The sequence below is a fragment of the Choloepus didactylus genome, chromosome 15 (assembly GCF_015220235.1).
Source record: "Choloepus didactylus isolate mChoDid1 chromosome 15, mChoDid1.pri, whole genome shotgun sequence".
Lineage (NCBI taxonomy): Eukaryota > Metazoa > Chordata > Mammalia > Pilosa > Megalonychidae > Choloepus > Choloepus didactylus.
The window spans coordinates 28,220,759-28,236,163 of record NC_051321.1 but is presented as its reverse complement, the minus strand read 5'-3'; the positions used below and the strand labels follow the sequence as shown (position 1 = coordinate 28,236,163).

The following is a 15,405-nucleotide window of genomic DNA, read 5'->3' as shown; positions in this document are numbered from 1 at the left end:
TAAGTAGAGGAAACAGGTTCATAAATAACTAACTACAGTTCAAGATGATAGTATTATTTCAGTGGCATTTATATTACGCACAAGAAAGGGACTAATTGATTCTACTGAGGAAACCAGGGAAGTCTTCATAGGAAGAAGTGACATTTTGCTGGGTCTTAAAGATGAGAAATTTTCTACCTGGGGAAGACAAGGGAACAGCACTGAATGTGTTGCTGATGAAGGTGAAGTTGCCATCTGAAATCTACTTGAACAAATTCTTCTTTGGATCCCTTAGTAAAGATTATCACCACCATCACCAACATCATCATCACCACCACCATTACCACCACTGCCACCACCACCACTATCAAAAAAGTTTATCAAGCACCTAGCACCCATAATTTAAGTGCTAGAAGGTATTCAGAGTAGAATAAGTCAAAGTTCCTGCACGTACGGACATGATTAGGTAGATTGGGACAGACACCTAAATAACATGCATTCAAAATATAAGATAACCTGTTATGAGTACCAAATGAAGATGCAAGCTGGAATACAAACTCATATAATACAGAAACTGTGAGAGAGGGAAGTTCTCAATAGACAGACAATTGTCCCTCTGACTCAAGATACAGGTAACTTAGCCAGGTGGCCACTGCAACATCCCTTTCTTTTTGTTGTCACTACTTAGTTTTTCTTTCTTCTTTTCCCAAAGAGCTAAGGATTCCATTTTTCACTCCATTGCTGGACTAGACAAGAGTTAGCAGTAGCCATCATGAAAGTATTAAGAAGAAAGTGTGAGAATAACTTTCCCATCCTCCCCAGTGCCAAGGCTCTTCTTATGGCCCTTAGTCTCAGTCTCCAACCCAGCATATCCAATATGTGCTTACCCAACTCTCCTTTGAGAGCTCTACTTTGAGCTCTGGAGAGAAAATTCTAGCCTTGCAGGACTAGCATGTATGTTTATATCTGAGATATATCTTTGTGTGTTAAGATTTACCATGGGTGTGGGAATTTTTCTTTCCTTAAGAGGTATAATATGAAAAAGGAAAGAAATTGAGAGGTTTAGGGCTAATAAACTATTTACTTTTTCTCTATAGTATTCCCTAGGGCATATTTGCAGGAGACCCCATCCCTCCTACCTCCTCCCCTTTAAATATGCTTATACCTTCTTATCCATTTTAGCTCTTATCACTTAACCTACCATCCTAATATCTCCATCTGGGCTGTAGGAGCCTCCATTCATGGTTAAGAGCTAGAGGAATTCTCCAATCCCACTTTTCTATAGAAGATCTAAAGTTGAGGTTGTTTCTATGCTGAGGGAGAAATATTTTTTCTGTTTCAGACTGGAAATTGGAAAGTCATTTCAAATAGAAGCATTGATATATGTGAGATTAGGTTCTGAAGTTCTCTTAGCCCAGAGCCTTGCATCATTGTAGGTGCTTAGTAAATGCTGATGGATGATTGCATGCATGGATGCATGGATAGATGGATGGATGATCACTAGGTGGATGGATAGATGGATGGATGGATGGATGGGTGGATGGATGGTTGGATGGATGGATGCATGGTTGGATGAAAGAGTGAATAAGAGAGAGAGGAACCTAAGATGGCGACTAGGTGAGACAAAGAAAAAAACACCTCCGTGGAAAACACTAGATAAAAAACCAGAAAGGACCCAGAACACCACTTCCAAAGTAGCACCAGCTGGACAAGTTCTGCTAAAGCCACAGGGAATGTGCTTTTGGCGAAACCAGGAGTCTGCATCCTGAAACGAGTGAGTGAGTAGGCTGAATCACTCGGCCACGCAGCATTGGGGGGAATCAGTGGGCTGGACTTTTAAATAAATAAATAAATAAATAAATATGTGTATATATATATATATATGAAGCCCAGGAACAGCTGCAGATAAGACGGGAGTAGTGTGGACTAACGCCTCGGTGTCTGGGGTGGAGGATACCCCTTCCCACACCCACTGCTGATCATCTCGGGTCCAGGGAAACAAAAGGGGGGTGCACGGCTTGCAGCGGTCTCCCCAGCGGGCGGGGCTCCTCCTGCCCGGGTCGAGCACACGGCATAGAGCCCAGCCGAGAAACCCAGCCTCATGGCCGTCTCCCCAGCGGGCAGGGCTCCTCCTGCCCGGGGCCAAGCACACGGCGTAGAGCCCAGCCGAGAAACCCAGCCTCGCAGCCGTCTCCCCGGCGGGCGGGGCTGCTCCTGCCCGGGGCTGAGCACACAGCGCGGAGCCCAGCCAAGAAAACCAGCCTCGCAGCTGTCGCCCCAGCAGGCGGGGCTGCTCCTGCCTGGCTGAACACACAGCACAGAGCCCAGCCGAGAAACCCAGCCTGACAGGGAGTCTTTCCCGCAGCATCACTCACATGACGCAATATCAGCCGTGGACAGTGGCCTTGAATACACCCACGGCTGATTGTCCTGGAGCTGGGAGAGTGGAGCTGTGCAGAAAGGGGGAAGTTAACACGTCCCATTCAACCATCTTTGAAGCGGGCTGGGAACACCCCTACACAGCCCGGCGGCCCAGGGCTTCCCTGGAGGCCGGCGCTCACTTGTGACATGGTACGGCCCTCCCCCCCTCAACAGAGGTCCTGGAAAAACACAGCAGGGAGGGGGGAACTGCTCAGAAATCCCAGGGAACCTATGCCAATACCAAGGACTTTGTGTCAGCGGCAGAGAACAGCCTTAAATCTCCGGGAACACCTGGGAGATTTGATTGTTAAACCTGCCCTTCCTCCCTAACCACTCAGGCACACACCCCTCACTGGGGGCAGACAGCACCGACAACAAACCCAAATTAAGTGCACCAATTGGACCCCAAAAGAATCAGATCCCCACATACCACAAAGTTGGGGAGAACTGACTTGAGGGGAATAAGTGACTCACGGACGCCATCTGCTGGTTAGTTAGAGAAAGTGTATGTCACCAAGCTGCAATTCTAACAAATTAAAGACTCACAGATGCCATCTGCTGGTTAGTAAGAGAAAGTGTACGTCACCAAACTGTGTCTCTGAAAAATTAGATCGATATTCCCCCCCCCTTTTTTTTTTTGATACAGCTTGAAAGAACCCTGTCAAGCAAAACAAATGCCAAGAGGCTAAAAACAACAGAAAATCTTAACACATATGATAAAACCAGACGATATGGAGAATCCAGCTCCAAACACACAAATCAAGATTTCGGAAGAAACATTATACCTAGCAAAATTAATTAAAGAACTACAATCAAAGAACGAAAACATGGCAAAGGATTTAAAGGACATCAAGAGGACCATGGCCCAGGATATAAGTGCCATAAAGAAGACCCTAGAAGAGCATAAAGAAGACATTGCAAGAGTAAATAAAAAAATAGAAGATCTTATGGAAATAAAAGAAACTGTTGGCCAAATTAAAAAGACTCTGGATATTCACAATACAAGACCAGAGGAAGCTGAACAACATCTCAGTGTCCTATAAATCCACAGAACAGAAAATGAAAGAACAAAAGAAAGAATGGAGAAAAAAATAGAAAAAATCGCGATGGATCTCAGGGATACGATAGATAAAATAAAACATCCAAACTTAAGACTCATTGGTGTCCCAGAAGGGGAAGAGAAGGGTAAAGGTCTAGAAAGAGTATTCAAAGAAATTATTGGGGAAAACTTCCCCAACCTTCTACACAATATAAACACACAAAGCATAAATGCCCAGAGAACTCCAAACAGAATAAATCCAAATAAACTCACCCCAAGACATATTCTGATCAGACTCTCAAATACTGAAGAGAAGGAGCAAGTTCTGAAAGCAGCAAGAGAAAAGCAATTCACCACATACAAAGGAAACAATATAAGACTAAGTACTGACTACTCAGTGGCCACTATGGAGACGAGAAGGCAGTGGCATGACATATTTAAAATTCTGAGAGAGAAAAATTTCTAACCAAGAATACTTTATCCAGCAAAACTCTCCTTCAAATATGAGGGAGAGCTTAAATTTTTCACAGACAAACAAATGCTGAGAGAGTTTGCCAATAAAAGACCTGTCCTACTTCAGATACTGAAGGGAGCCCTACCAACAGAGAAACAAAGAAAGGAGAAAGAGATATAGAGAATTTTAACAGACATATACAGTACCTTACATCCCAAATCACCAGGACACTCATTTTTCTCTAGTGATCACGGATCTTTCTCCAGAAGGGATCATAAGCTGGGACATAAAACAAGCCTCAAGAAATTAAGAAAAAAAAAAAATTGAATATACTCAAAGGACATTCTCCAAACACAATGGAATACAAATAGAAGTCAATAATTTTTGAACTATAACTCCACCATTTACTTCCTACATGATAAAAAATACACAAACTCTAAGGACAAATCAGTGGATTTGAACTCAATGTAAAATATGTAATTTTAGACAACTATATAAAGGTGGGGGAATGAAGGAGTATAGGAACATAGTTTATGTGCCCTATTGAAGTGAAGGTGGTATCAAGAAAAACAAGATTGATAGGGATTTAAGAGATTAATTTTAAGCCCCACAGTAGACACAAAGAAATTATCAGAGAATATAACCATAGAGATGAAAAGTAGAGTTTGGGCTAAGAGAAATGGGGGAAGGGGCAATGGGGAGTTAAGAAAGGAGTGTAGGGTTGCTGTTTGAGGTGAAGGGAAATTTCTAGTAATGGATGGTGGGAAAGAGCATCACATCGTTCTAAATGTGATTAATCCCACTAATGGAAGGCTAGGGAGGGGGTGGAATGGGAAGATTTAGGCTGTATATATGTTTCCACAATTGAAAAAAGAAAAAAAGAAAAAGAAAAAGACAGTCTAACTAGATGACAGTTGAATGCTAAGGATGAACTTGTATGGGATTGGAAGGTGGAGGACAGGTGGCTCAAAGGGACACAGTTGAGACATAAGAAAAATGAAATATAGAATGTAAGCATTGTATCATTGTTGTATCTCTTATACTTAGCTGTGCTTAATGGAATTACATAAAAGAATGTTCTTGTTCATGGGAAGTACATACGTGAATTATAGTGTGTGTTCAGGGATGTGTGTGGCTGACTCATGTGTTCAGAGGACAGAGAAATTAATGATGGATGAGAGGGAGGGAGGGAGGGAGGGAAAGAAATAGTGATGTGACAGTATGTTAAAGTTGGTGGATTGGGCTGTCGGGGGAGGGGGGTCAGGGTATGATGGAATTCTGTGTATGGGGCTAGTATTGTTTTTGCAACTATTCATGTAACTTTGAATTTATCTCAAAATAAAAAAAAAAAGAGCGAGTAAGTGGGTGAATGGGTGGATGGACAGGTAATTGACACATAGATAAATCTAACGATGAATACTTTAGGTACCTGGAAGCACGGTGCTCCAATGAGCATTAGAGTATGAATCATCAGGCACCAAACTTAGGTTTTCATCCAACTTGCAGGGGAACCCAGGAGCTGGTGGCTAAGTTTAGGAACTCAGTTATCACATTCCCTGATGTCTGGGGAAATTGTCTTTCAAGTTCCTATATAATTTATAAACACTGTAACACACAGTCCATTTTTAAATTAGCAAATATCTGAATACATGAGAAGTAAAAGAAGACTGAATGGTGATTTGAAGGTTGAAAAAAATGGAAACTCTGCTTTAAAGTCAGCCTTTCCTCTGGATGATGTAGTTGGGCACGGACCTTGTTGCCCCACCTTCTCGTAGCACATTAGTTCATAAGTACTAGTGGACATAGTCCTGGAAATGCCATTTGAGTGGCCCAGAGAAAGTCAGTTGTTCTCTGCAAGCCCATTTCCTCATCTTTCAAATGGAGATAATAATACTTACCATACTATCTATAGGGTTGCTAGAAGGCTCAGAATTTAGATGAAACAATGTATGTGAAAGACAGTGAACTGTCAAGTGCTATAAAAGTGTAAGGTGTTGCTATGATTGTTGTTGTTGTTGTTGTTGTTCCAGATCTTTGATGAAGAGTACAATGTCTGGTTCCTAGACTGGGGTGGCGCCCTCGTGGCCATGAAACACACACCTCTGCCAGTCAGGCATTTGTGGTAAGGACAGCTCTCTACTCTATTAATGAGCAGCTTTTTAGTGGAGAATATTGGGATAAGTTATTCTGCATGGTTTTGCACCCATTTTCCCTCTTACCCATTTATTCATCCATCCATCCACCCTCCCACTCACTTAAAATTCATCACATCATCTTACTTGTCGATAGTAATAGTAGGCCAGGTAATTCAGATGGGAAAATATGATGAATGGCGAGTGGTGGGAGGAATGGATAGCCAGAAAAGGCAGAAAAGAGCAGGAAGGACTGTGACTGCAAGCAGCCAAGATTAGGAATCCAGGATACAAAAGATGGAAATGACTGCAAAAGGGGGAATAGGTGCAGGTAGTAAATACTGAATTCAATTCTAGATAAGTTGGGTTTGAGATGTCTGTGGACATTCAAGCTGAGAAGACCACTAGCTGTCAGCTGTAGTAATCTGTGTATCAAGAGAGAGGTCAGGGCTGACACTCTAGATTTGGAAGTCATTGGCCATTAGGTGGTAGTTAAAGACAAGGGTGTAGGACCAATGCCTCAGAAGAGTGAGCGTAGAAGAGACTAGGGAGTCCTATGGAACACTGGTAAACATCAACAATCAGATAGCAGAAGAAAAATTATAGAATAGACTAAGGAGAAATGGCCATAAAGATAAACCAGTAAACTAGGGGAGATGTTGTTATGTGTGCCAAAGGAAGGAAGAATGCTGATAAGCAGCATCAAATTCTACAGTCAGACCAAGCCAGTTATGGGGCAAAAGAGAATCCAGAATTAAGCAATGTGAAGGAGGTCATTGGTGATCTTTTCCAATGTAGATTAAAAGGAGCAGAGGAGTTGAAAGTTAGATTGCAAGAGAATTGGTAATGAATGAGGAGAAATGAAATGAAATAGTGTCAGTGTGGATTACTCTTCTCAAGAAAGTAGATTATGGAATGGAAGTTAAGAGTATGTATGCTAGAACCTGGGTGAGGGCCAAAAAAAAAACCCAGCTGAGTGAGAATATATTATTATGATGGTTGATTATAATGATGGTGATGATGATGTTATTTGTTCTTTTGTTTATGTTTTTGGCAGGGGGTGGATGACTCTCATGTATGTCTGTGTGTTGAAAGGAAATAATTTGAGGCTTAAGGTTCAACAATGTGAATATTTGAAGGAATGAATATTTGGAGTGGGAGGGCATCCACTGTAGCATAATACAGGTAGCAGGATTAATCATGTGCAGAAGGATGGACCCTGGCTGAACTATAATGCCTTTATTTGGGGAGACCAACTCTTTTAGAGTAAGAGTTTTATTGGGAAATATCAGATTATAATCAGAAAAAGGATCCCCAGTGTCAAACCTGAGCTGAAGCAACTTTGGCAGGGACTTAAGAAGGTTTCTCTCAGTTTGATCGATTGGGTTGGACCACATGAAATTGCCGTTTGTTGGTCAAAAACTGCCGAATGTCAGTTATTATAGCTCAGCCTAACATAAAGTGCAATGAGTATATCTACCTGTACGTCATCTTACAGAGAGATTATGAGAATAAATTTTAAAAAGGCATATGGAACTATTCGTAAGGAAACTCCTATACCAACCCAAAGATGAGCTTGTAGAAGTGCCCAATATAAGTCTTTGTTATCCTTTTAATATTGATTATATAATATATTTTCAGGTGGTATCGGAAGACTGGAATTATTGGAGATTACTGATAGTCAGCCCTTATGGAGGGATAGCTACATCCAGGCACTGTTCTAAACACTTTACATGAATTATCTCGCTTAATCTTTGAAACAACTCTATTATCACCCATTTATAATAGCATGGAAATGCAGACATATTGAATTCCTTGCTGAAAGCTACACAGCTGGTACCTAGCAGCAGCAAGTAGGTCTCTGTCATAGATGGTCCTCTGTTCCAGTTGTTAAATTTCTAGAAATTTTCTGGACAAGTGACATAGTCCTGGCGTTCTGGAGCCCAGAGAAAAGAAAAGGAGGTTAGACAGTCCACACACCACTAGAAACCAAAGCAATACCTGCTCAGGGAAGCTGGCTGAGTATATTGCTAGAATTCTGAAACAGGATTGGAGTCTTGCCTGATACGTAAGGGACTCTTCCTGCAGCAAGTGGCATGAGGGCTGGTCTTTGATGGAAGGATGCCAGAAGGTGTGGGCATGGTGAGAGGAAAACAAAGGAACAGAGGTCTCTGAGCAAAGCCTGGAATTCAGGAAATATAGGGAGTATTCAGAAAACGATATGTGGTTGGAGCCAAGAATAGGAGTCCGTAAAGGTGTATGTAGGACTTCAGAAGGCCTTACCTGCCAGTTGAAGGGGTCAGGTCGAGCCCATACACACTTTCTTCTATTACCAAGACCCGTCTGTCTCTGTGAAGGGAGGAGTTGTCTTTGTAGGACTTTTGCTCATTGAAAGGACAACAGATCTTAAAAAAAATTTTAGATGTGTATATGTGTTTTTCAACCAAGAAAGACAACATTTCTTAGCCTCTGTCATTATGTTCTGAGAACCTCCATCTAAATTTCAATGAGATGATTGAGAAATGCCTTGTAAACAGATAAAGCTGGAGAGGTTTCTTTATCTTAAGGCCTTTACCTCAATCCCATCTTGCACTGGACATGCCTGCCCTTTCTCCTTGATTATGGCAGAGACTTAGCACTTACTTACTGGTTGCTACATAGAGACTTCTGTACTGAACTTCCCTTGTGCTGAGGAAAAGAGGAGTTTGTTGTTGCTACTCCTGCCGCTACTGCTGTTTCCTTTGGGTGGTAAAAGAGAAGAGGACATTTGACGTGGAAGGAGTACATGGAGCCCAGGGCTGGAGATGGTTCTGGCTGCAGTGGATCTTAGCATCCTTACATCTGACCATTCAGACTGTTCTGCAGTGGTTTCTCTCCAGAGACTTCACTTCAAAAGGGGCTTTTGTCTGAGAAGGACTGGAGGGAAACCATCCAAGTTTGGATATGTAGTCAGTATTCACTCAGGGATATGCACGTAAAATTAAATCACCTCTCAAAATCATCAATAAAAAGTTTGAGTTTTCCCTTGTTCCATGTGATATTCTTTATAAAGATATTTGTAGAACTCAGAAAATAATAACTGCCCTCTGATTGGATTTCCTCTTACAATAGTAATGATAAGACTACCTTTCATTTGTTTGCCTACTCCAATATACAAAGCAGTAAAGCTTTCAAATTGACATTCTCTCATAAAGGCTTCCAGTGCTTCTCCATTCTTGGAAAGGGACCATGATTCATGGTTGTTTGCTTATTAGTAAATGATGTTCTCTGAAACAATCCCTATAATTGGTAAAATGCCAGCTAATGCCTATGTGTATTAGAAAACAACAACAACAAATAAAATTCAGGGGTTCTCGTTTGCTTTCCTCTCTCAAAGGCTGAGTGTTTTTTAAGGGCTTGACTGCCTTTATCATCACTGTTTCCTTAACAAAAATGTTAATAATTTTGTCTTCTCCTTATGAAATGCAAAACATGTGAAACTCAAGTGCAGTTTCTTCAACACCAATAACTTCTAATTAAGTCAAAACCTTCAAGATAAACAAATAGCTTATTTTATGTGGAAGAAAGGTCAAGTAATTAGTTCATTGTTATTTTCTTTTGTAGATCTCAGTCTGGCGTTATTTGGCAAACACCACTATATGCGTATTTGCCTAGGAAAAAAGCACTGGCCTATCTACTCTCACACAAGGGTATAGTGGTGCTCAGATTTAAATAATAGCTACATTTCCTTTCAGAGAAAATAGGAGTCATAATTGAAAACCTGGGGAAACTTTAGCTAAGCTAACAAGGCATGCTATTTCCAACAAATTGAAATGATAGGTAGCTAGATATGCATGAAGACAAAACAGCATACAAATGAACCCATCTATTTATGACCATGTAGATTTGGAGGCATAGATATTAGAACTTAAGTGCTGTTGCAGGTAAAGGTTCCCTCCATTATTATCTTTGTACCTTAGAAGCATTAGTGTGAAATGAGCAATGGAATCCCACGGAGTTCAGTTCTCTGATGAAAACTCACAATAGAAAGAGTGCCTAATCGGCAGGTAGACCGGGGTCTGACTGTTTGCTTAGCCCTAACAAGCTGTCCGTGTCTCTTTTCATTGAGATGTTCTTGGAAACAGAAAGGAAAACATCACCTGGCCTTTTGTGTGCCTTTGTTCTTATATAAATGGTTGTGGGTGCTAGCGTTTTATTCAGAGAAACATTCACATGGAAACAATAGTTCCAACCAGTACGTGCCACTGGGAAGCAAAGTGCATGTGCTATTCTGAAGAACTTCCAGGTGGCTAAATGCCACCAACCATGCAATTGGGATTGAAAAAAAAATGGAGCAACACATCTCACCAGAGGAAAGGACATGGATTCTCATTGACCATTATAACTCTGTTTCTGTGGGAGAGCCTTCAGGGAGGACTCAGTTCTTGCAAGGTTCTATTCATTTTAGCGTATCTCATGTCAAAACTCTAAGGTCATAGAAGCAGGGAATAGAAGAGTCTTGGAGGTTTTGGAGCCTGGTATCACACCCAGCATTGCTAATAACTCTGTGACACCCCCGCGAGTCATCCAGCTTCACCAGAATACCACAGCACTGACCGACTCACCCGAGCCCAAGATAGCAAGTTCTCGTCATGTATAACAGCTTCGTTGTTATAAAGATTGTTTTACATGCTGGGCTGTAATGAATCTACTTGTAATTTGTGCACATTGGTCCCTGTTCTGTGGCACAGATCTATGCAGAATAAATCTGCTCCAGAATGGGATGTAGTTTTTAGGTTCATACAGCCAGAAAGGACCTCAAGAGATTTCATTGTCTACCCTTTCTGTGTTCTCAGAAATTATCAGATTTGCCACTCAAGGCAGTTTTATGCATATGTTCATTAATTCTTCACATTTTCGTTAGGCATCTACTATTTACCCAGCATAATAGCATAGGGGTTGGAATATACTGTTGAACAGGACACAGTGCTTAGACGTTTACATTCTTGTGCACTAATACGTGACTATTCTCTTTAGAAGAGTCACAAGAGTGGAAATCTTTTCCCCTTTTTTTAAATCTTTTTTTTTAAATTGGTATTTCCATGTATCCAACTGCATTCTCTCTGACTTCATTCATGGACATTACTCCTTTTTAGTGGTCAACAAATAGGAGTTTTTTTTAAAAAAAGCTATTTGGAAGCTTTCTCCTTAAAAAAAATTAAAATATGATGATAATTCAGTTATTAGCTTTCCTGATCTTGAGCTTTGACTCATGTAACTTGTTTTTTGAACTATCTGATTTTTATTTCCTTTAATCATATTTCCAAATCAAAATACCCACACTCAGTCACTCCCCAGAAATCTGTATCCATTCATTCAAGATCTCCTTGACAGTATTACAACATGGAAATACAAAAAATATCTAAACCTGACATGAACCAAAACAGAAACAAACAAAAAGTTTTGCTTCTCCTGTTCTTCCCATTTTCCTATCTCAATTGACTGTCAAAAAAAATCTATATTGTCCATTGTTCTTTCTCTTGCTCACCCTTCCTGTATATATTCCATCATCAAGTCTTATTGACTTCACCTCTAAAAATATCCTGAATCTTTCCATCTCTCTATGTCGGCTGTTATAACTTTTGTCCAAGATTCATCTCTTACTTGGTCTCTTACAATTGCCACCTTCCAGCTTATCTCCTCACATCCACTTTGGCCTCTAACAATTCATTCAGTGCATTCTTCTCAACAGGGAAAAGTGAAAGTTATCTTTTAAAGTTTAAATCAAATCATGTCTCTCCCATTCCAGTTGGAAACAAGGTCCTTCATGATCTGACTCCTGCCTTATTTTGGATTCCATCTCCTTCTGCTATTCCCTTTCCCACTGAACTCAAACCACTGACCATCTTTCTGTCCTTCCCATACAGCAACTTCATTTCACATCCGATCTTCCCTCTGGAATGGCTCTTCCCTTGAACTTTGCATAGCTAGCTCCCTCTTATTCAGATCTCAGTTTAAATGTCATGTCCTCACAGAAGACTTTCTTAAATTTTTAATACAAAGTGGCTATTCAGTGACTCTTTTGTGACTCTTTTAATTGTCATCATGAGGCTTATTTTTAACTCATATTTTGATATCCATTCATTTTGCATGTTGTTTGTATCCTCAAACTAGAATGTAAATTCCTTTGAAGATAGGACTTGCCTTTCTCATTCACTGCTGGTATCCCTAGAGTTGAAGACACTGCCAGACCAGGTACATAGTAAGCACCAATAAATATTTGATGGATAAATTTAATTTTACTTTTATTCCGTGGTCCTATCTTGCCACTACTTGGAGGTCAATTGGAATTTTATTCCTGCTCCCTGAGTATTGGCAATCCTACCAATTTCAATTTCACCTGTGGACCTAATAAGGAATTCCCAATTCCTTTGTCTTGACCATTAATGACCTATTGAACCAAGGAGGAGAAGGTGGATCCCTTGGGGATGCCACTCAATGTAGTTACCTCAGAACATTTAAAAACTCCTAGTCATCAAAAAGAGCAGCTCTCATAAATGGCAGGCCTTCCAGACCCAAATAACAGCATTTCAAAAACCCAAATGATTCCACTTTCTAATGAAGTTTTTTTTTTTTTTTTTTAGTTCCTCTGGGAGATTTTTGTTTTGTTTTGTTTTAATAGTCGCCTCAGCCTGAGCTGTTCAAGTGTTGGAAACTACCAGTCTCAGAAAGCTGCCCAAATGGAACAATCCTGGACTTCCAAGTGATGCATTGGCCATAAGGAGAGTCTCAGGATTCATTCCTCACCCTGGGTCTGGAGACCTGTCCTCTTGCTCACACTTACCGAATGACCCTTAGTCATTGTATGTGCTGTCTTTCCCACCTGGAATTTGGCATTTCTCATTTTATAAAGAAAGAAAAAATACCTAAAGTGGTACCTGCTGGTCCCATTCTTCCAACTAGCTCACGATTCTGCTCCTTCCCTGTGACTTCGGGTCACACAGCAGGCCCTTGAGCTTCCACCGTTTATCTTTCCATTCGGCATTTGTCTTTACCTTGGGACCTCCATCTTGGGGCTGGAAAGCTGTGCTGGTCCACCTTGTCTACTCTGGGGTATCTTATCTTCATTGTGAAAGCAAAGACAGTTGTCCTCTGCCCTGCCTAATAATGGCAGTGGCTTGATGTCTCCTCTTTCCTTAGGATGCTGGTAGCACCACAGCTTTTCCCTGCTAGTGCTAATAACTGACCTTCATCAGTAAAGAAATTCTGAGAGTAAGTCAAGAGGCCTTTAAACCACTTTGTCTTTTAGCTATCAAGATGAGCACCAACTTATCCAACGTTACCCAGGCAAACAAAGAAAAAACCTAAATGAATGCTTCCTTACCTCCTGCACTTACCAGAGTTACCCAGTTAGTGTCCATCACACTCCAAAAAGACTATGATTATTTTAGAAACAAAATGGGGTACATGCCAACAAGGGTAAAGTCCATTCTCAGTCATGCCTTTGTGTTCACTCTTGAAATGAGAAACACATTTCCAATGGATCTTAAAAGCTTCCAAGAAAAGCAGTCAAATCTGCCCACCTTTATCTGGGACCGGCCTGGATGATTACTATTATCCTTCCAACCTGTTTTTTTTTAAAAAAGGCTAAATATAACCAAGTCCTTACAAGTCAAGATAGAAATTGATAATTTAGGAACCCATAAAAACTTTTTATGGCAAACTGTCTACTTTTCATTTGTTGGTATTAACCCTAGTTGGTCCACTATGAAATAAAATTGTTGTCTGAGGAACTGGTTACTTTATCTTGGTAAAGACATGGACGTTATTATTCTTTGTAATTGATACATTGGAGAAGAGAGGATGAGACAGGAACAGAGAGATTGAGAGAGACAAAAAGGAAGTGTGTAGTGAATGGACTGAGTAGGTAGATGAGGAATGGGAAAGAGATTCCACATCCAGATCACTTGTAAAAAATGATTGAACAGATTAGGAGAGGGCCCTTAATCATTCCTTTTTTTGATTCCTTTATTCATTAAACATTTATGTAGTACTAACTGTGTTACCAAGTATTCTGCTAGATATAAGGAATGCAAAAATGAATAGTATGGTCTTTGCTTTTATAAAGCTCAAAGTTTAGTGGGAGAGTCAGAAACAATTTTAAAGATATAATGTAAGAAGCAATGTAATAAAGATATGTATGATGTGTTAAGGGGTCATTCCATGAATAGGCATATGTGATTCCTGAGCTCCTTAACCTTACAACCTTGAATTGAGGGATTCGAGATCAGTTAAGAAGTCAACACCCCGCACTATGATAGGAGAAGGGCTGGGTGTTCTGAAAACATGGAGGAGGGGCCCCTTGTCCAGAGTGGGGGGGTCAGAGAAGGATTAAGAATTAGCTGGACCAAGAAGGAACACAGGGGATGAAGCAACTAAAGTTATGTCTGGGAAGAAGGAATGTCAGGAGAAGCTTCCCGGAGGAGATAGTTTTTGGATTATGACCTCTGTTTAGTTTGAGGGACAAATAAGTATTTGTTAAAATAGAAAGTAAGGGAAGGAAGCAGGCACTCAGATTTGCTCAGGTCTCCTCTACTAGTTGCATTCCCTCTAAAGTTTCAGATGCTGAATCTGCAAGGGCCCATGGGACGAAGGATGGAACAGTAGTGCTTAGAATATCTCAAACACTCATTGTCCATTCCTAAAAGACCCTTACAAGGCATCAGGGAGGGAAAATGATCCTAGCATTCGTTCTGATCAAGTAGGAAGTTGCTTTTTTTAGGATGTGATCTGAAAGACACACACACACCCTCCCATAGGGTACACCCTGCACTACTTAATTTATCTGTGTCAGAAACTCCAAGAGCTGAAAATTGTGCTGTAACTTGAACCTCGGGTTCCATTCTGAGTACTTGAAACGTGACACTCCATCCACTAAGCTTTCCTGCTTGGGTTGTTTTTTCAGTTCTAATATGTTGAAATATTTCTGCAGCTTTGTTGCTGTCTCGGCCTGGTCCAAGAAATCCAGTTTTGATCAAATCTTATAATAATGTGGGGGAGATGTTGAAGATTAATGTGCCTATTGATAATCCAAACTGCCAGAGAGCGAGATACAGAGGAGAATTTAATAACCTGGAAAATGGTTGCAAAAGAGTATGGTTTTATTTTCAGCTGTCTCTTCCATGTACTTGTTTCCAACCCAGGGTGAGTTTTGACGAGGGTCACTCCTGGGACAAGTATGGTTTCACTTCGGTTCCTCTCTTCGTCGACGGGGCTCTGGTGGAGGCAGGGGTGGAGACCCAAATAATGACGTGAGTACTTCTTTCCCTGTGGTAGAAAGGGGCCCGGATGCCTGGGTTCTACTTCCCCTACACTAAGCAATTCTATGTCTGGGTCACAGT

At 40.8% G+C, this 15,405-nt stretch overlaps 1 protein-coding gene across 1 annotated transcript in view; it reads left to right on the top strand.

Annotated features, from left to right (window-relative positions):
* The window catches only part of SORCS3 (sortilin related VPS10 domain containing receptor 3), a 593,008-nt gene that overhangs the window by 502,857 nt on the left and 74,746 nt on the right, over positions 1-15,405 (top strand). The window contains exons 13-14 of the mRNA XM_037804383.1: positions 5,924-6,015; positions 15,208-15,315. Coding sequence (XP_037660311.1) covers positions 5,924-6,015; positions 15,208-15,315 — 200 coding nt within the window. The remainder of the gene's footprint in view (positions 1-5,923; positions 6,016-15,207; positions 15,316-15,405) is intronic.